Genomic DNA, 22,210 nt, shown 5'->3' on the forward strand with positions numbered 1-22,210 from the left:
AGTGCCAGAGAATTGTTACTCAGGGACAGACAGAATTGTTACTGAGTGCCAGAGAATTGTTACTCGCACAGACACAAAATTGTTACTTGCACAGACACAGAATTGTTACTCGCACAGACACAGAATTGTTACTCAGTGCCAGAGAATTGTTACTCAGGGACAGACAGAATTGTTACTGAGTGCCAGAGAATTGTTACTCAGGGACAGACAGAATTGTTACTGAGTGCCAGAGAATTGTTACTCAGGGACAGACAGAATTGTTACTGAGTGCCAGAGAATTGTTACTCGCACAGACACAAAATTGTTACTTGCACAGACACAGAATTGTTACTCGCACAGACACAGAATTGTTACTCAGGGCCACAGAATTCATACTCAGGGACAGACAGAATTGTTACTGAGTGCCAGAGAATTGTTACTCAGGGACAGACAGAATTGTTACTGAGTGCCAGAGAATTGTTACTCGCACAGACACAAAATTGTTACTTGCACAGACACAGAATTGTTACTCGCACAGACACAGAATTGTTACTCAGGGCCACAGAATTCATACTCAGGGACAGACAGAATTGTTACTGAGTGCCAGAGAATTGTTACTCAGGGACAGACAGAATTGTTACTGAGTGCCAGAGAATTGTTACTCAGGGACAGACAGAATTGTTACTGAGTGCCAGAGAATTGTTACTCGCACAGACACAAAATTGTTACTTGCACAGACACAGAATTGTTACTCGCACAGACACAGAATTGTTACTCGCACAGACACAGAATTGTTACTCAGGGCCACAGAATTCATACTCAGGGACAGACAGAATTGTTACTGAGTGCCAGAGAATTGTTACTCAGGGACACCTAATCGTTGAATTAAATAGTATGTCAGACAACATGCAGAGGAGTGGCAGAGGAGGCAATGTTTTAGGAGCGAGCAGACGTGGCAGCAGAGGAAGGGGTCGAGGCAGCAGTATTCGCAGCCAGAGGCCAGTGCTCCCGGTGTCATCCAGCGGTCGTGTCTCCACCGACAACCCTGCCGTCATTGATTGGTTGGCTCGGTCGTCTTCCTCTTCCCAGGTCACCTCTGACACCTACAGCCAACGGTCGGTGGGTACGTCAGACACAACCGTTAGTTGGCATGGCCCGGGAGCAAGCCCACAGAAATCACGTGTCCTCTACCTGCCCCTGTCCTTTGCTGTTCCCTCACCAAGCGAAGTATCGCATGCTGTGGGCTCAGCCCCACTGTACAGTGAGGAAGAGCTAACAGAGGGCGGTCAGGAACGGGGGGAGACATCGGCCTTTTCAGCAGCCAAGCGAACAAGTACTGGTGAGGAGAGTGGCTCGGTAGCCGGTCTAGAGACAGGTCTGTCTCCTGACCCAGACGCAGCCGAGGGGGCTAGTAGTGAGGCGGAGACCCTACTTGATGATGATGAGGTTGATCGCACTTGGCAGCCTCGTCGTCATCAGGCAATTTCTTCCGCATCATCAGGAGAAGAGGGTGGCAGCTTGGCAGCGAGCAAAACAGTCGGTGGGTTGCCCAGGAGACAGCAGCAGGGTCGCATCAGTGTCAGTGGAGCCAAACGTCCACGGAGTAGAGCACCAGCTCCACTGCAGCCTACCACCACGGCCAGTAGTGGTGCCGGTGCGCACGGAGGAAGTAGCAGTCAGCCAGTGAAGAGTAGCGGGGGCAAAGTTTCCTACTCGGTGGTGTGGCAATTTTTCCTCAAGCCGCCCGAGGAAGTAAACGTAGCCGTATGTCGACTATGTGGCCAGAAATGCAAGCGTGGCCAGGGGGCCCATGTTGGGACTACAGCGTTGCGTCAGCATATGCAGCGTCACCATTCGGTGGCCTGGGAAAACCGTGATAAACATACGGCGGTTCTGCCTGCCCCAGCCCCCGCTCCATCACCCGCTCCGTTACTTGCTCCGTCACCCGACGTCGTCAATCGCCCTCTATCAGCCAGTCAAGGCTCCAACACCTCTGCTGAGGGGAGTTGTCGCTCGTTGGCATCTTCCGCTCGTTCAGATGCTCCTTCTCCTGCTACTCCTCTTCTCGGATTCCGTCAACAGTCTTTCTTGGAATCCGTATCCAAGAGACAACAGTTTGCGAGCACGCACCCGACGGTGCAAAAGCTGAACGTCCTCCTGTCCAAGTTGCTGGTGCTGCAGTCCCTCCCTTTCCAACTGGTGGACTCAGCACCTTTCCGAGAAATGATGGCTTGTGCCGCGCCGCGGTGGAGAGTGCCAAGCCGTCATTTCTTTGCCCAAAAGGCAGTGCCAGCCCTGCATTCACATGTAGAAGAGATGGTGGGCCAGTCTTTGAGCATGTCGGTCTCTGCCAAAGTGCACGGCAGCGCCGACGTGTGGAGCTGTAACTACGGTCAGGGACAGTACATGTCATTTACGGCCCACTGGGTGAACGTGGTGCCGGCACAGCCGCACCAGCAACTTGGACAGGTCACGACGCTTTTGCCTCCACGTTTGCACGTCCTTGGTCCAGCAAGCATGTCCGCCTCTACCACCTCTTTTTCCGCCGTGTCCTCAGCCGCCACCCCCGTGCCAAGTCCCATTACCCGACCGGCATATCACATGTGCAGGGCGCAACGGTGTCACGCTGTGCTGCACCTGGTATGCCTTGGCGAACGTAGTCACACAGGGGAGGAACTGCTGAGTGTAATGAACAGAGAAATCGACAGATGGCTGTCTCCGCGCAAACTAAAAATCGGAACCATGTTGACTGACAACGGAAAGAACATGGTGTCTGCTCTGCGTCAAGGAAGGTTGTGCCATGCGCCATGCATGGCTCACGTGTTCAATCTGGTTGTCAAGCGGTTCCTAAAATCCACCATCCCACTGCAAGACATCCTTAAAATGTCACGTAAACTGTGCATGCATTTCAGCCATTCCTACACCGCAAAGAACACCCTCATTGAGCTGCAGCGGCAGAACGGAATTCCACAGCATCGCCTGATCTGCGACGTTGCAACAAGGTGGAATTCAACCCTACACATGTTAGACCGCCTTTACGAGCAGCGAAAGGCCATCACCGATTTCCTGATGTTACAAGCGGATAAAGGTACTCCCCTGTGTAACTTAGATGTCAGCCATTGGCAGCTCATGCGTGACACCTGCCGCTTGCTCAGGCCCTTTGAGGAGGCCACGCTATTCGTGAGTCGGCAGGACTATGGGATGAACGACGTCATTCCTCTGTTGCACGTCCTGGAACAAATGCTGTTAACAATGGCTGGTCAGGGTGCGGTAGACGTGGCGCACAGATCTCAACGCCACATGACCCCTGTGGGGGCAGGACAGGAAGAAGAGGAGGAGGTAGAGGAGGACATTTGTGCTCAGGAATTATTGAGTGAAATGGGTGGTTTTTCCACTCAGCAGACAGGAGTGGAGGAGCAGGAGCATCTGGTAGAGGAGGAGGAGGAGGAGACAGAGGACCCAGACGCACCGTGGCAGTATGCTGTGGAGATGGAGGCAGGGAGTCCCTCGCATTCCTTGGCACAAATGGCCCATAGCATGCTCGGTTGCTTGCGTAGCGACAGCCGAATAATAACCATCAGACAGAGGGATGACTTTTGGCTGTCCACCTTGTTGGACCCTCGCTACCGGTCCAAAATGGTGGCCTTTTTCACACCTGCTGAGAGGGAGGCCAAAATTACGTACTATAAAAACCACCTATGTAGTCAGTTGGTCTCTGCCTTTGTGCGCCAACGTCCATCCTCAGACACTGTGGGCCCTGTGCGCTCGCGTTCCGCTGGCATGGCAGCAGGGGAGGGGTGGGGTGGTAGGAGCAGTGGCAGCTCCACCAGCAGCGGCTGCCTCAGTCTGCAGTCGATGATGAGTAGCTTTCTTCACCAGCGCAGTGAGGAAACTACTAACCAGCCGCAGCAGCAGCAGCAGCATCAGGTGGACCTGGAGCAGGAGCTCAAACAACAGGCTTGGGCCTACTTGGACAGCACCCTGCCAACCGAGGTAGACAATCCCCTTGACTACTGGGCAACGAAACTTGACCTTTGGTCCCAACTAGCTGAATTTGCCCTTGAAAGGCTGTCATGCCCGGCCAGTAGCGTGGCATCGGAGCGCGTGTTTAGTGCGGCAGGAGGTATTGTAACTCCGCGGAGGACACGACTGTCCACCCAAAGTGTGGAGAGACTCACGTTTGTGAAAATGAATCAGGCGTGGATTAGTCTGGATTTCAAACCACCAGTTCCTGACACAACTGACTAAATCCGCCATGAATCATGCCTCAAACATGTGCCACTTTCAGGTCTCCTCACACTGCTGGTGTGTTTAATTTTTTGACATAGGGTGCTGGCAGATTACGGGCCTCCTATAGCTGCTGCCAGGCCCCTAATCTGCCATAGGCCCCTATATACCGCCTCCTCATGCTGCTGCTAGGTCCAGAGTCTCTCATGGGTCCCTGTACGGCCTCCCATTGCTGCTGTCTCCATCGCCACACTCTGCTGCCATGTGCCACTTTCAGGTCTCTTCACACTGCTGGTGTGTTTAATTTTTTGACATAGGGTGCAGGCAGATTACGGGCCTCACATAGCTGCTGCCAGGCCCCTAATCTGCCATGGGCCCCTATATACCGCCTCCTCATGCTGCTGCCAAGTCCAGAGTCTCTCATGGGTCCCTGTACGGCCTCCCATTGCTGCTGTCTCCATCGCCACACTCTGCTGCCATGTGCCACTTTCAGGTCTCTTCACACTGCTGGTGTGTTAAATTTTTTGACATAGGGTGCAGGCAGATTACGGGCCTCACATAGCTGCTGCCAGGCCCCTAATCTGCCATGGGCCCCTATAAACCGCCTCCTCATGCTGCTGCCAAGTCTAGAGTCTCTCATGGGTCCCTGTACGGCCTCCCATTGCTGCTGTCTCCATCGCCACACTCTGCTGCCATGTGCCACTTTCAGGTCTCTTCACACTGCTGGTGTGTTTAATTTTTTGACATAGGGTGCAGGCAGATTACGGGCCTCACATAGCTGCTGCCAGGCCCCTAATCTGCCATGGGCCCCTATATACCGCCTCCTCATGCTGCTGCCAAGTCCAGAGTCTCTCATGGGTCCCTGTACGGCCTCCCATTGCTGCTGTCTCCATCGCCACACTCTGCTGCCATGTGCCACTTTCAGGTCTCTTCACACTGCTGGTGTGTTTAATTTTTTGACATAGGGTGCAGGCAGATTACGGGCCTCACATAGCTGCTGCCAGGCCCCTAATCTGCCATGGGCCCCTATATACCGCCTCCTCATGCTGCTGCCAAGTCTAGAGTCTCTCATGGGTCCCTGTACGGCCTCCCATTGCTGCTGTCTCCATCGCCACACTCTGCTGCCATGTGCCACTTTCAGGTCTCTTCACACTGCTGGTGTGTTTAATTTTTTGACATAGGGTGCAGGCAGATTACGGGCCTCACATAGCTGCTGCCAGGCCCCTAATCTGCCATGGGCCCCTATATACCGCCTCCTCATGCTGCTGCCAAGTCCAGAGTCTCTCATGGGTCCCTGTACGGCCTCCCATTGCTGCTGTCTCCATCGCCACACTCTCCTGCCATGTGCCACTTTCAGGTCTCTTCACACTGCTGGTGTGTTAAATTTTTTGACATAGGGTGCTGGCAGATTACGGGCCTCCCATTGCTGCTGCCAGACATGTAATCTGCCATGGGCCCCCGTACCGACTCCTCATGCTGTGACGTTGCAACAAGGTGTAATTCAACCCTACATATGTTAGACCGCCTTTACGAACAGCTAAAGGCCATCACAGATTTCCTGATGTTAAAAGCGGATAAAGGTACTCCCTGTGTAACTTAGATGTCAGCCATTGTCAGCTCATGTGTGACACCTGCGCTTGCTCAGGCCCTTTGAGGAGGCCACGCTATTCGTGAGTCGGCAGGACTATGGGATGAATGAGGTCAAATCGGCCATGGGCCACCGTACCGCCTGTTCACGCTGATGCTGGTCCCACAGTGTGACCTGGGTCCCTGTACGGCCTCCCATTGCTTCCACTCTGCCATGTACCTCTTTGAAATCTCCTCACACTCCTGCGGTTGTCCATTTTGTCATAGGTTGCTGGCAGATTAGCGGCCTTCCATAGGTGCCGCCAGGCCCCATATCGACCATGGGCCCCCGTACCTCCTGGTCACGCTGCTGCTGAGCCCACAGTGTGACCTGGGTCCCTGTACGGCCTCCCATTGCTTCCACTCTGCCATGTGCCACTTTGAAATCTCCTCACACTCCTGCGGTTGTCCATTTTGTCATAGGTCGCTGGCAGATTACAGGCCTTCCATAGGTGCCACCAAGCCCCATATCGGCCATGGGCCCCCGTACCGCCTGGTCACGCTGCTGCTGGGCCCACAGTGTGACCTGGGTCCCTGTACCGCCTCCCATTGCTCCCACTCTGCCATGTGCCACTTTCAGGTCTCCTCACGCTCCTGCTGGTTTCCATTTTGTCATAGGTTGCTGTATGGCCTCCCATTGCTGCTGCCTCCACCGCCACACTGTGGCTCCAAACACTGGTTTTGGCCCCGTGACTGGCCAAAGGAGTGAAGTGTGCAGTGATTCTAAGATCGACGGCACTCATCTGCATGTCATACTGACAGACAGTATTATTTCTCTTCCCCAGCAGACTCCAAGGGCATTTAAATTAAAGGTACAGTGTTCTGCACTAATATTAAGTCTCTCTGAAGCCTAGAAACACCCTTTTTTAAGTTAAATTCACAGCGAATTTATTCGACTCGAATCGAATATTGTCCACGAATTCGCCGAATCAGTCGAATCGAATTTTTCATTTCTTCGCTCATCTCTAATTGTAAGCTCTAATGAGCAGGGCTCAGTGTTTCCTTTTGTATCAAATTGTATTGTAATTGTAATGTCTACCTTCATTTGGTAAAGCGCTGCACAAACTATTGGCGCTATATAAATCCAGATTACAAGGGCATCTCCTATGCATAGCCCTCTTCAGATCACCCCACAGATTTTCGATCAGATTCAGGTCTGGGCTCTGGCCAGGTCATTTCAAAACTTTAATCTTCTTCCGGTGAAGCCATTTCTTTGTTGATTTGGATGTATGCTTTGGGTCATTGTCATGCTGAGAGATGAAGTTCTTCTTCATGTTCAGCTTTCTAGCAGAAACAAAGGTTTTGTGCCAATATTGACTGGTATTTGGAACTGTTCATAATTCCCTCTGCCTTGACCAAGGCCCCAATTTCAGCTGAAGAAAAAAAACCCCAAAGCATAATGCTGCCACTACCATGCTTCACTGTGGGTATGGTGTACTTTTGGTGATGTGCAGTGTTGTTTTTGCACCAGACAATTCTTTTAAAATTATGGACAAAAAGTTCAACCTTGGTTTCATCAGACTATAACACATTTTCCCACATGCTTTTGGGAGACTTCAGATGTGTTTTTGAAAAATTTAGCCGGGCTTGGATGTTTTTCTTCATAAGAAAAGGCTTCCATCTTGCCACTCTACCCCATTGTCCAGACATATGAAGAATACGGGAGATTGTTGTCACATGTAACACACAGCCAGTACTTGCCAGATATTTCTGCAGCTCCTTTAATGTTGCTGCAGGTCTCTTGGCCACCTCCCAGACCAGTTTTCTTCTTGTCTTTTCATCCATTTTGGAGGGACTTCCAGTTCTTGGTAATATCACTGTTGCGCCATATTTTCTCCACGTGATGATGACTGTCTTCACTGTGTTTCATGGTACTGTATATCTAATGCCTTGGAAATTCTTTTGTACCCTTCTCCTGACTGATACCTTTTAACAATGAGATCCCTCTGATGCTTTGGAAGCTCTCTGTGGACCATGGCTTTTGCTTTAGGAAGAAAATGTCAGGAAAGACCTACAGCTGAACTTTATTTGGGGTTCATCAGAGGCACTTTAAATGATAGCAGGTGTGTACTGACTCCTATTTAACATGATTTTGAATGTGATTTTTTAATTCTAAACACAGCTACATCCCCAGTTATAACAGGAAGTGCACACTGAATCCCCCTGCACATTGCACATTTTTACAGCTGCTGTTTTTGGCTTTTGACATTTTTTTCTACAGCCAGTAAACTCTCCAGCATGTTATTCTATGTGTTCATGCACACATAGACTGTAATCAACATTTTTCAGAAGGGGCGTTTTTTGGCTGGAAAAAAACCCAGGACTAATGGGTTTCTAGAGGAGTTTTTTAGCTGTAAAAATGCTCTAATGCTGCAAAACATGGCAAATTGTGGTAAATCGTGGCAAACCGGCATTTTTTGACTTTTTTTGACCAAGAGGCGGCATCAGATGGACTGAAACATGATATTCCAGAGGTGTTCTATTGAATTTAGGTCAGGTGAGCATGGGGGCCATTCATGGAGCTGGGTATTGTCGTGCAGCAGGAGGAATCCATGACCCATTGCACCAGCATAGGGTCTGACAATGGGTCCAAAAATGGGTCCAAGGATTTCATCCCGATACCTAATGGCAACCTGACTGCCATTATCTAGCCAGTAGAGGTCTGTGCGTCCCTCCATGGATATGCCACCCCAGACCATCGCTGACCCACCACCAAAACGGTCATGCTGAATGAAGTTACAGACAGCATAATGTTCTCCACAGCTTCTCCAGACCCTTTCACGTCTGTCACATGTGCTCAGGGTGAACCTGCTTTCATCTGTGAAAAGCACAGGGCGCCAGTGGTGGACCTACCAATTCTGGGGTTCAATGGCAAATGCCAATCGAGCTCTATGGTGCCAGGCAGTAAGCACAGGGCCCAATAGAGGATTCCTGGCCCTCAGGCCACCCTCATGAAGTCTGTTTCTGACTGTTTGGTCAGAGACATTCACACCAGTGGCCTACTGGAGGTCGTTTTGTAAAGCTCTGGAAGTGCTAATCCTGTTCCTCCTTGCACAAAGGAGCAGATACCGGCCCTGCTGATGGGTTAAAGACCTTCTACGGCTCTGTCCAGCTCATCTAGAGTAACTGCCTGTTTCCTGGAATCTCCTCCATGCTCTTGAGACTGTGCAAACCTTCTGACAATGGCACGTATTGATGTGCCATCCTGGAGGAGTTGGATTGCCTGTGCAACCTCTGTATGGTCCAGTATTGCCTAATGCTACCAATAGTGACACTGAAAAACACTGCAAAACTAGTGAAAAACAGTCAGAAAAGATGAGTAGGGAAAAAATGTCAGTGGCCTACACCTGTAAAACCATTTCTGTTTTGGTGGTCGTCTCAATGTTGCTCATCTAGCGCACCAAAGCAACTGAAACTGATTAACAACCCCCTCTACTACTTAACTAACCAGATCAATATCCGAGGAGTTTAATTGACTTGATGCTATTCTCTGATTGATTAAACAGTGTTCCTTTAATTTTTTTGAGCAGTGTTTATATATATATACAGTATATACATCCCAGGGCTTGTGTTAGCAGGTCAGCTGGGTGTTTATTTTGTATAATATGCTGATTTTTTTCACATACTGGTTGCACTTCCTATTTTTATTTCATACTATGTGTGCCATGTGTTGGAAGTTCAGCCTGGCACTTATTTGTTGAATTTAATTTGCCTTTTATAGGTGGTTTATATTATTTGTGTTAAGGGTTTTTTGGTGATTTGGGTCACTTACATTCTATATGTTATTTGTGTTAGACCCTCAAATGTTTTTTTTATCAACGCAGCAATATTTTTTTTTTTCTTATTGTCACATTTCTTAGTGTGAGAACACGTTTGGGTACATGGAGCTGTAGTTTAGTTTTCTCTCTGGCACTTTATAGTTTGTTTAATCCTGCACAATGTCCTTTTGTCTCAATGTCTTTTGGTCTCTTTCATGCAGTTGAACATGTCCACTGCGCTTACGCTCATCAGACGCTGTTTTCCTGGAAACCGTATATGCTGTCATAACCTTTGATACTGTACCTCGCGATACGGCAAACAAATTTGTGACTTCAGTCACAGAGGCACCAGCCATCTGCCCTCTTTGAAGCTCAGTAAGCTCTAATATGACTCTGTATTTCTAGCAGCGCACACAGTGAATGATGAAACTGAGGCTTCCCACTTGTTAGCTAGGTGTCTCATCACAAAGCAGGAGCAAAGCTTTCAATGTGAATCATGTCATCACTTTCACACCTGAAAATCATGTAGTACTTCCATTTTTTCGTCTAACCCCTGTACCTCCATCACTGCTTCAATTACCACATTAAATAAAATATGTGTGACAAAATCTCAGGCTTAAATCTAAGAGGGTGAGATTCTACCGTTTCCAATGAAAGCCCATCCTACTAGGAGTGTTGGGATTTCCTGGGCTATTCATTGACAGGGCTCAGTAGCTCAGATTTGTTAGGTGGCTACCTAGGCTTTGGTTCATATCTTTACTAAGTGGATGCTTCTTTTAGTCAGCACAATTTGCAGGCAGCCGTGTGAGATTCTTACCTAATTGGGATCGGTGGTCGTTAGTTGGTTTCTGTTTGCCTTTCAATTCAATTATTTTGAATTTGGAGATGCTCTGTGTCCCAGACTATATGACAAAGACAGATTTTTGGTTACCTGTAAAATCCTTTTCTTTGAGTATATCACAGGACACAGAAGAGATCCCACCAGTCTTGCTGGTGTTTTATGGCTTGCTACAAGAACTGGAGCCTGGTCTAAACAGGACAGGGGATTTCCTGTCTTTGGTTATTTTTTGTCCAACCACCTGGAGGTGCCAGCATAACGTTATCATTGTGAATTTGAAGTTGCTATGTGTCCTGTGATGTACTGAAAGAAAATAATTTAATAGGCAACTAAAAAACTAACTGTAGCGCACTCCAAATGTGGAGAGGTCCGCTAGGTAAATTTTAGTTTGGCTCCCTTGTAGGAGGAGGAGGAGGAACTGGGGTTGATTAGTTAGGGCTGCTCAGTGTTTCACAGGGTGCTTCTCCATTACTTCCCCCTGTCTTCTAGAGGATTCTAGAATCACAGTGGGAGGAAGGACGGGTAATGGAGAAGCACCAAACAGGGTGCTTCTCCATTACTTCCCCCTGTCTTCTAGAGGATTCTAGAATCACAGTGGGAGGAAGGACAGGGTATGCAGCCTGAATATTGATGAGACTCTAGCCAATCCATGGCGTGGTGTGCCCAGTAGGTGGTGAGACAGCTCATAAATAGTCTGAGGCCTGGGCAGGAGAATGTAGTGTCCATGGGTCCAGTCCTGCTTAAATAGATCCATGTGCAGGGGCTCTGCCCCTGGTGCAGGATCCTAGAGGAAGTCTTCAATTAAACACCAAGGTCCCAGCTAGGCTTAGCTGAGGGGCCTATTTGCAAATCTGCATCCAGGGATGGAGAAGCTTACTGGAGAGTGCTAGGAGGAAGTTGATGAGAAAGAGTCCAGCTGGTGGTGTGTTTGCATCTCCCTCACTAGTAAAGGCCTGGTTGATATCAGCAGCAGGAAATCAATGATCCTGTGGCTATGCGAGTAGATGACCCCAGTGCTGAAGAATAATGACTGTGTTTAGCTTTTAACTCTAAAAGAAGTACAGGTCAACAAAAGCATAGAGATCCTGTGGGACATTAATTTGTGTGCAACACAGCTAGCAGTTGAAGAGTCCTCAAGTTGTTCAGTTTATATAGTTTATTGGATTATCCCATGCTCCCTATCCAAGTAATTTGTTCCCAATAAACACCCCTCCCCCAAACACTCCCCCCCCCCATACTGTTCATTGAAGCCAGTGAAAGAGTACAGAGAATGTGGTGTGATTGGCTGTGCATGCTCTAAATGGGACCAAATACAACAGTGGCTCCTTAGGGGGTGCGATACACAACTATCCATCCAGGACACACAAGCAGACAACATACCTTTCTGAGATTTGATCTCTGCCACCAGGAACCCCGCTTCTTCCTGTATTCTCTCCTCAATAGATTTCTTCCCCATCCCAAAATTTCTGAGCATGGTGAGTGAAAACCTGCGCAAATCTTTCCATAGTTCCCCATTGCTGAAGACCATTCCTACAAAACAATGAACAGTAATGTACAGCAAAGGAGTAAAAAGTGCAGTTATATGAAAAATTTAATTACCCTTAACATCCATAATTATTTCAATTAAAACACATGGAATTAAAGAAATGTTAGGCCAAATTTAGGCCATAAATTTGGCATAAATTTATGAAGCAATTTGATTTTTAACATTTTTGGGGGGAATGTTTTATAGCAGAACATAAAAAATATTGAGGTTTTTTGTTTCCAGATTTGTCAGACTTTTTGTTTATAGCGCAAACATTTAAAGTCAAATTTAATTTGGGGGCAGCATTGCATGACTGTGCAATTGTCAATTAAAGTAATGCAGTGCCGTATTGCAAAAAATGGCCTGGTCAGGGGGGTAAATCTTGTGGAGGTCAAGGTGTTAAAGCGGGGTCAATTTTTTTTGTAGTTGTAGGAGGAGGTTAGGAGGAAGTTGTAGGAGTAGTTAGAACGTATATGTTAATTACATGTCTCCATTGGAAAGATTCCACCATTGAGTTATGTCACTAGGACAGGAATTGTTTTAAGTACTTTTAGTAACAGAATGTATTTCAGGTTTCATGTTGTATTGCTTCTTCCTTTCACACCTCGTCCTTGCTGGACAAGCACTGGAAAAGGTTGGTACCAAGTCAAACTCAAGTATTTACATTGCTTGCATTAAAAAATGCACTTAATTATGTATTAATGATTTCAGAGCTACATGCGTGTTCTTTTTTTATTCATCTAGAGTTCTCAGCATTGGTCATCAGTGTCCTAAGAAGGTTTTTTTTTTTAAAAAAAAAATGAATAAAACCTTTTTTTATCAAAGGCCTTTTTTTAATAAAGGACTAGCAGTCTATCTATTAGATTCTGAATTTAAAAGTGAACTGTTAATCAATAAATTTTGTCTGTAAAACAAAGATGCAGTCATATAAGTTGAAAAAGAATATAGAAAAGATACATTAAAAAAAATCTTTTTCATTGTTCGAATAGTTTAAAAGTATTAATTTATTTTTTAGACAATGGGCAAAAAACAGAGTAAAAAAAACAACCTGAAAAATGGAAAGCAACAAATGAAATGGAAAGGAGACAAAAGGTAATGAAGGGTATTTTTGGTTACTGTTTTGTCCCATTTGATAATCAGTGGTGAAAAAAATAACTCTCAAAAATTAGTGCACACAAAACACAATGAGCTTTTTCATTTTTTTTAGACAATAGGGGGAAAAAATGTAGTCCAAAAAGCAATTTGAAAAAAATCTAAGAGAAAATTCAGTTTTAAAAACTCTTTTTTTTCTATTGCTTTTAATAATGATGCATTGTCCCAGGCTCAGGTTTCCCACTGATACATTTACGTTTCACATTTTAGGCTGGTGTGCCTTGAGATTTTGCATAATTTTAAAGGGTATCGTAAAAAAATAATACCAACAGCTGGAGACCGGAGCAACTCAGAACAAAGGATATGTCAACAGAAATTCAGGAAATTCCATAATAGGGTCCAACGCTTTATTGAGCAATCACAACACAGAAAAGGATAGCAATGTTTCAGAGCCATGCAGGACCTCTTCACATGCCTGATGAAGAGGTTGTGCATGGCTCCTAAATGTCACTATTATTTGCTGTGATGTGATTGTTCAATAATGCCTTGGACCCTATTATGGAGTTTCCTAGTGTGCTGGTGACATATCCCTTGTTCTGGAAAAATGTTGAGAAACACTGCTCTAAACCACCATAATTTCCCCTTACCCAATGGTTCCAATGAGTTTCTCCAATGAAATTCTACAGAAAATTGACCAATATTGCTCTTCACTAGTCAGTTATGTGTTCAAAATGATAAAATAAGCTACAACCAGCTCCATTTTTATTATAATCTAAGTCAAGCCTACATCCTTATTTTGAAAAAAACTTACCATGCCCTTTGAAAAAATCCTCAAAAGCTGGACTCCTTCCACGCCCACCGAATTCCTCTGCTCGGTCCAGTAATGCCTCTTTTACAGTTTCATAACCACTTAGGACGACAATAGGATTATGGCCAAAATAAACAGTATATACTGATCCGTATTTCTCTGCAAACTGAAGTAGAATATGAGGAATTTTTATATTTGGCATACATTACGCAAGAAAAAAACAAGGTTTTCACCTACTACAGTTTAAAAGCATGGAGACTGGAAGAATCATCACTATTCCATGACTGAGCGGACCCTGATGGTGATCTCACGAACTTTGTCTATTGATGGCTACAGGCCTATAAGCCTTTTTATCGATCAGCGAAGACAATTCTTGTGGGCTAACTTTTGAGCTGCTTGCCTTCTATTCCCCAGTGAGGGACTATATGCACATACTGGCCGTAAGGGTCATTATATCCTTTCAAGTATAAGGCCTTTTGATACTATTAGCCTGAAGATTGTTGAACTAATACATGGAGTTTGTACGTTTGAGGTATCTCGTGGGTCTCTCGCCTACCCATGGCCTAGTTTTTCCACCCCCATAACCGACTTTTGGATGTCATTACCCATGTGTGGACCTAAGGGAACCTGCAGTTGCATGCCTTGGGGAGTCCATTACTGCGCAATGCACACTGGTTAACTTTATAAATTGCTAGCCCCTGAAGAAGCAACATTTTGTCATGAAACATATTGTGTGTTGCTTGCACAGCTTGAATATCCCCTACCTTCCTGAAGAAATATCCTGTTCGTACCAGTTGTACTGTACATATCCATTGGAATTTATCTTTCTATGGTCGGTTGGTTATGGGATGTTAGCTGTGGGCTAATTGTGCAATGTAATTGTATACAAGATACATTTTAGAGGCAATATGTTAATAAAAGAACATTCATTTTATTTATTTATTTTTATTTATTTCAGGTACTTGTATAGCACCATCAATTTACGCACTGCTTTACATATATAGTGTACATTCACATCAGTCCCTAACCCTCAAGGGGCATACAATCTAAGGTCCTTAACTTACATTCATACATACACACACATACTAGGGCCAATTTAGACAGGATCCAATTAACCTACCAGCATGTCTTTGCATGTCTTTATTTCTGTGTGAACTGCGGTTTTGTGCCTACAAAGTCCATCCAATATCCTTCTTTCCAATATTTAACTTCCTGAACTATGTACAAGTGGTTACAGCAAACAAAATCCTCTTCTTGAGAGCTAGCCAGGGTCTCCTGTAGTATCACCCCAGACCCCAGAAGCTCTTCTTTCTGGCTGCCTGGAGGAAATCCAGTTGGAGGCTAGTTAGGATTCCCTCCCAAATGTCCCCCCCTACTCCAGTCCATGGATTTAGGAGTACCCACTATTCCTCTCCTGCAGGCCTGTTGGGTTGGTGGCTGCTACCAGGCCTTTTGCTGGTCTGGCTCCTTCCCTAGCTCTACAGGTGGTCCTCTCTTTGGGGACCGGTGAGGTTGAGTGTTCCTCCTTTCCAGATCCAGGCCTCTTCCCACTGGACCCCCTCCCAAGTTCCTGCACCTCATCCTTACTTTTACATCCACCCAAACTCTCCCCAGCTGAGCATACTCAGTTACGCTTAAAGGTTTGTCCTGGCCCCTTGCTTAGCCTCCTTTTGGGGATTGGCCAGGATCCCTTAGGAGTACAGACCAGCCACTCCTCAGATCCACCTATAGCCTCTAGATCTTTCTCCAAAGTTCTAGAACGGGGAAATTGCAGATAGCTGATCTTCAGAGCCTCTCAGCTCTGACCTAAATTTGACTCACCTGGCTATCACAGCCAGGCTGCTACTTAGCCCTCCTAATGGACAATTGAAGCTAGAGCCCCCCCAGCTAACAAGGAAGGTGCTACACTTCTTATGTTTTAGTTGCAATGTATTTATATACTGTACACTATCATATGTTGTCTGACATAGCTGTTCCTATCTTTGCATTTTTGTATTGCTCAATTACTCCTTATTGATTCCAACAAAAGTTTTATGTTACCAGTTAACTCTAACCAGTCCACTCTAACCAGTCTGATATCCTCTTCTGTTTTCCTTTATCAGATTTTATAAATAACCACAACACCCAACTGGTTATGGACATGTAGCACTTACCCCCAAAGGTGCAGCTATTTTCTCAAGTCTCCTGTTCCCAGAGCCCATAATTCTGTAAGCAGCACAATGCTCTCTCATACACCCAGGCTAAAAAGGGGATGTTTACTGTGACTATATATATACTATATATATTATAGCATTGAAAATAAGCCAATAGTCCAGAGGATGATCCTTAAGCTCTATACTGGGGATGACCCTGCCTAAGGGGCAAAGGTACAGTAACACTCTGTCAGTCTGTAATAAACCCTTTCCCTACTACCCAGCACATTGGAGCCCAAATCTGGCACTGGAGCACTCAAATTCTCCAAACCCGTATATAGTAGCCTGCACTGTGGCCCAAATGAACAATATTGTTACACTTTAATATGGTGCAGTATGGTTTGGGTTGTGGCCTCTCACCAACTCCTGGGGTGACAGTTGGTCTCCCTCTGTTCTCTTTCAGAAGTCAGCATCAGTAGCATTCTCCCCAACAATCAGTAGGCAGCAGCAGTCAACAACAGTGCCGTTTTCCCCAATGATCAGGTGGCAGCACCAGTCAGTGACAGTGGCATTCTATCTAATGATCAGGTGGCACTAGTCAATGCCAGTGGCATTTTCATGTACCAGGAAATATTCCCTACTCCCTGATGCGGTGACAAAAAAGGTCAGGGCCAAAGACCAGAGTCAAAGGTCAGGGTCAGTATTTGTGGGGGCAAGATTTTTATTTATTTAATTTACCAAATAATTGAATTTGCAAAAACAGAAAATAAATAAAGACTGCTTCATGCACTACAGTATCTAGCTACTTGATGTAAAACAACTACTTAAAAAAATGGGCGCACTTTCTCTTAAAAAGCATCTAGTTAAGCATCTAGCTTATTATTGTCTATACCAGGGGCGGACAGACAACTCATAGGGCCCCCGGGCAATAGGGGATCATGGGTCCCCTGTGTCCTTGGCCAAACTCAAAAAAGCCTATGAAAAAGGTACCAGGGGCATCTCATGGGGCCCCCTACTGACCCCCGGCCCTCAGGCAGTGCCCAGGTTTCCAAATGGTCAGTCTGCCCCTGGTCTATACATACATACATTTGTCCATCTGTACGGATATACACTCTTCTATGTTATTATTTGATTTTTTCCTTACATTTATTTAGGTTATTGTATATATTGAGCTCCCATTATCAATTTTCTTTATAAAAATATGGTTTGATATAGTTGCAGTGGATATAAAAAGTCTACATACCAATATTAAAATGTCAATTTCTGTGATGTAAAAAATGAGACAAAGATAAATAATTTCAGATCTTATTCCACCTTTAATGTGACCTGTACAACTCAATTGAAAAACAAACTGAAATCTTTTAGGGAGGAAGCAAACATAGAAAACTAAAATAATGTGGTTGCATAAGTGTGCACACCCTCTTATAACCGGGGATGCTGCTGTGTTCTGAATTAAGCAATCACATTCAAAATTATGTTAATTAGGAGTCAGTACACACCTGCTATCATTTAAAGTGCCTCTGATTAGCCCCAAATAAAGTTAAGCTGTTCTAGTAGGTCTTTCCTGACATTTACTTAGTCAAACACAGTCAAGACAATCATCATCAAGTGGAGAAAATATGGCACAACAGTGACATTACCAAGAACTGGACATCTCTCCATATTGATGAAAAGACAAGAAGAAAACTGGTCTGGGAGGCTGCCAAGAGGCCTACAGCAACATTAAATGAGCTGCAGAAATATCTGGCAAGTACTGGCTGTGTTGTACATGTGACAACAATCTCCCGTATTCTCCATATGTCTGGGCTATGGGGTAGAGTGGAAAGACAGAAGCCTTTTCTTATGAAGAAAAACACCCAAGCCCGGATAAATTTTGCAGAAACACATCTGAAGTCTCCCAAAGCATGTGAGAAAATGTGTGTATGGTCTGATGAAACCAAGGTTGAACTTTTTGGCCATAATTCCAAAAGATATGTTTGGTGCAAAAACAACATTACCCATCACTAAAAGAACACCATACCCACAGTGAAGCATGGTGGTGGCAGCATCATGCTTTGGGGCTGTTTTTCTTCAACTGGAACTGGGGCCTTAGTCAAGGTAGAGGGAATTATGAACAGTTCCAAATACCAGTCAATATTGGCACAAAACCTTCAGGCTTCTGCTAGAAAGCTGAACATGAAGAAGAACTTCATCTTTCAGCATGACAACAACCCAAAGCATACATCCAAATCAACAAAGGAATGGCTTCACCAGAAGAAGATTAAAGTTTTGGAATGGCGCAGCCAGAGCTCAGATCTGAATCCAACTGAAAATCTGTGGGGTGATCTGAAGAGGGCTGTGCACAGGAGATGCCCTCGCAATCTGACAGATTTGGAGTGTTTTTGCAAGGAAGAGCAGGCAAATATTGCCAAGTCAAGATGTGCCATGCTGATAGACTCATACCCAAAAGACTGTGTGCTGTAATAAAATCAAAAGATGCTTCTACAAAGTATTAGAGAGAAAACAGGTGGCGCACACACCTAGTGCATTATCCAAGGTTTATTGTAGGAATTAAATCATAAAGACATACTCACAGACGAAGCATGTATCTAAAAAGCATAGAAAAATGACAATGGCCACAACGGCGGGCAAGGTGTTCTCACTGTCAGTGCGGTCAACAGCAGGGCTCTTACTTTACTTTCCATTCATCGTGCATCAGCATCAGAGGTTGGTCATCAGCTCTGAGGAAAGGGATTTGTCCCCGAAACGCGTCAGCCATTTGACCGCACTGACAGTGAGAACACCTTGCCCGCCGTTGTGGCCATTGTCATTTTTCTATGCTTTTTAGATACATGCTTCGTCTGTGAGTATGTTTTTATGATTTCATTCCTACAATAAACCTTGGATAATGCACTAGGTGTGTGCGCCACCTGTTTTCTCTCTATCCAGTGGCTGATTTCCCCGTCTGAGGAGGGCTGCACCCCTGAAGCATTTCCTTTGGTTGTCGCTGTCCTGGTACCCTTGGCTTCCCTTTTGGCTGTGCATATCCTGAGGCGCTGGAGAGTACATATTCTACAAAGTATTAGTTGAACCCCTTCACGCTGATGTCACACAAATATGCGGCCTCACAGAACTGGGCTTTGTTGCGTGGGGACGCATATTTGTGTACCTGCCTTTCTTCTGAGAGCGCGCCGCACAGGGCACTCCCAGCACAAAGACAGGGGTGTCACTGAGAGCTCCATGTCCTGTTTTAATGGTCGGGACCTGGGACTCCCGATTCCGGGTCACATGATCGCTATGATAGCCTCTGATTGGCTATCACAGTGATCAGTCACTGTATAGCCCACCCCCCCTTATTTTATTCTTCTGTATGAATGGAGGAGAGAGATACATTGTATCTCTCTAACACCTTGCATAGAGAGAAAAATAATGTTTGTTAAAAAAAAGAAAAGATAAATATTAAAAATTAAACCAAAAAATAAAGAAAAAATACCTAGATCAAGGTTTGATCTAGTTCAGTGCCAGGGTTAGTGTTTGGGTCAAGGTCAGGGTCAAAAGTCAAGGGCAAAAGGTCAGGGTCAAAGGTCAGGTTTTTTTTTTTTTTTTTTTTTTTTAAATTGGTATCAGTGTTAGTTAATGTCAGGGTCAGTGTGTTTTAGGTAAAAAAAAAAAACAAAAACAAAAACAAAATGTGCACTATTATTTCTGGGCTGTACTACGGGTACAAACAACAAATAACATACACATATATGGTATCGCTGTGATTGTTAAGAGCTGGAAAATTTATTTTGGATTGTTCTTTGGTGGTAGGTTTTGGTAGTAATAAGAAACACACAGCTAAATTTAAAAAAAAAATTCTTTACTATTTTGGGTCAGTTTTCCTTTAGTAATAAAAAAAACATAAGGAGCTATCCATTACCATTTACCACCAAATGAAAGCCCAATTTGTCATCAAAAAACAAGGTATGATTCACCTGGATGTACAAAGTATTTATGATGATATGTACGGTTTTACTAACACATGTCAACATTGCAAAATTGTGCTTAGGCATTTCAATTTGTTTTACCCTTAGGCATGAAGGGGTTAAGGATTTACACACTTATGTAACCATATTATTTTAGCTTTTAGTTTTACTTCCCTCCACCTAAAAAATTTCAGTTTGCTTTTCAATTGAGTTGTACAGTTTATAGGTCACATTAAAGGTGGAAAAAGTTCTGAAATAATTTATCCTTGTCTAATTTTTTTTACATTACAGAAACCTGACATTTTAACAGGGGTGTGTAGACTTTTTATATCCACTGTATATTGTATGCACAATTGCACTTTGGAATTTTTAAGAGACAGCGTGCCCATTTTTGAAGGAGTTATTTTCTTTAATTAGTATCAGTGTTCGTGTGTTTCAAGTAGGATTAAAAAAATAAAAAGCAAAATACACATTATTGTTTGTGAGCTCTACTACGGCTACAAACACCAACTAACATATACATATGTGGTATTGCTGCGATCTTCAGTAGCAGGAGAATTTATTTTTGGTTGTTCTTTGGTGGTAGGGTATGGCAGTAGCAAGAAACATATAGCTAAATTAAAAAAATATATTTTTTTTTTTACTATTTTGGGCCAGTTTTCCTTTGATAATAAAAACAAAATCAGGAGATATTCATTACCATTTACCACCAAATAAAAGCCCAATTTGTCCTGAAAAAATAAAACAAGGTATAATCTACCTGGATGCACAAAGTAGTTGTGATGATTTGTATGGTTTTACTAAAACATGTCAAAGTTGAACAATTGTGCTTAGACATTAACATTTGATTTTCCCTTAGGCAGGAAGGGGTCAATTAGCATAAGAGTTAACACCTAACCAATACCAAGCACACAAGCATTGGACAAGCTCAGCTTGCAGAGATGTTTCTAACTTTTTGGAAGATTTCTACAACTGCTTCAGAACGGTATTTCTCCTATAGAGAAATAGACTACTTATTATACCACTTTTCCTTACCCAAGCCTCAGAGAAGAATCTTGATAATACTGACAGATCTCATAATACCGCCCATCCTCTAAGAGCTCTGTCATCTAAACAATGAATCCAAATCTTAAGATTCTATTTTCATTAAACTGACCTCCATTAGGGATTGAACTAATTTCCCTCTCTTTATCTGTAGGACGTTGCCCACAATGGGGAGCGGTGTTGGTCCTGGTGGCAGGTTACGTCTCGGATACATGGCATTCCATGATGAGTAGATGATACAGGAGATGATCAGAGCCAGGAGCAGAGTGCTTATCCATGTGATATCCATCTTGTATGGGAGCAGAAAATCAGAATACCCTGCAGATCCACTTTTTTATAGTTAATAAATAACTGATTACAAAACAAGTTCCTTTTCTAGCCACAGCTTGCACTGGTTGTGCAACTAATGAAATGCTTACGTCTATTTTCAGCCATAGGTTGACATCATTCTTACATTCAACTATGAAATTATTAAGTACACTATGCAACCTGCAAAATGCAAAGTCTGTGATTACATCCTATCCCTGTTGTGTCTTCCCCGCCTATACTCCCCCCCCCCCACCCCCATGAACACACAGCACTAAAAGGGCTTGCTGTGTATGTGCAGGCTCCAAGTTGGATTACATAAAGAGTGCAGGAAGTACTTTAGATTCTGGCTGCCTGAGGGAGTAGTGGGCAAGTGCAGACATACTGCACTGCCACCTCACCTTGACATTTGTTGCCATTTTCTATTCACATAAGCACTTTATGATTGCATTTGTCACTTATGCTTTAGAGCTGCACTTACATTTGAATTGCTAACTGTGGGTTTGTTACCTTGCCTTTTGTGCTAGCGGCTACCATATTATCTGCGCTCGCCTCATATCTTGTGTTATATCTCTGGTTTTGGGTAACAACAGGCTGAGCTGCGTTTTAGTATACATTATGTTTTTGAAATGCGTTCTAAACGTCCTGCTATTACGGATGACGTATTCACTAAAGATGAAGTAGCAGATAACCTACATGGCTTGTTTTTGCACCTTCAGAATTTAACCACTTCAGAGATTCGCACTTTATGGGACATCTCTTTCCTTGAGAAATACATTAGGGAGAGATGGTCCCATGCTCTCTACGCTGGGAAGTCCCACCAGAGAGAGATGACAGCAATAACAATATCGAATGGTATCAGTTTTTTACTAATACAGGCTTAGATTTTCTTAAATTTTTAATCTTACACAAAAAGAAAAAGCTGATGCGT

The 22,210-nt window shown here is 44.5% G+C and overlaps 1 protein-coding gene and 1 long non-coding RNA gene across 2 annotated transcripts in view; one reads left to right on the forward strand and one right to left on the reverse strand.

Moving 5' to 3' along the window:
• Nucleotides 1–21,305, reverse strand: part of LOC149445157 (cytochrome P450 2G1-like) — a 45,341-nt gene extending 24,036 nt beyond the window's left edge. The window contains exons 1-3 of the mRNA XM_089654216.1: nucleotides 21,086–21,305; nucleotides 13,857–14,019; nucleotides 11,809–11,958 (exon numbers count right to left, since the gene is read on the reverse strand). Coding sequence (XP_089510342.1) covers nucleotides 11,809–11,958; nucleotides 13,857–14,019; nucleotides 21,086–21,262 — 490 coding nt within the window. The 5' untranslated portion in view covers nucleotides 21,263–21,305. The remainder of the gene's footprint in view (nucleotides 1–11,808; nucleotides 11,959–13,856; nucleotides 14,020–21,085) is intronic.
• Nucleotides 12,978–21,339, forward strand: LOC149445158 (uncharacterized). The gene is made up of 2 exons (XR_016306469.1): nucleotides 12,978–13,045; nucleotides 21,128–21,339. It is a non-coding gene; the product is annotated as an uncharacterized LOC149445158 (long non-coding RNA).
• The last annotated feature ends 871 nt before the right edge of the window (nucleotides 21,340–22,210 follow it).

The sequence above is a fragment of the Staurois parvus genome, unplaced genomic scaffold, assembly GCF_062004578.1.
Source record: "Staurois parvus isolate SC_StPar_1 unplaced genomic scaffold, SC_StPar_1.0 ptg000746l, whole genome shotgun sequence".
NCBI classification, from domain to species: Eukaryota; Metazoa; Chordata; class Amphibia; order Anura; family Ranidae; genus Staurois; species Staurois parvus.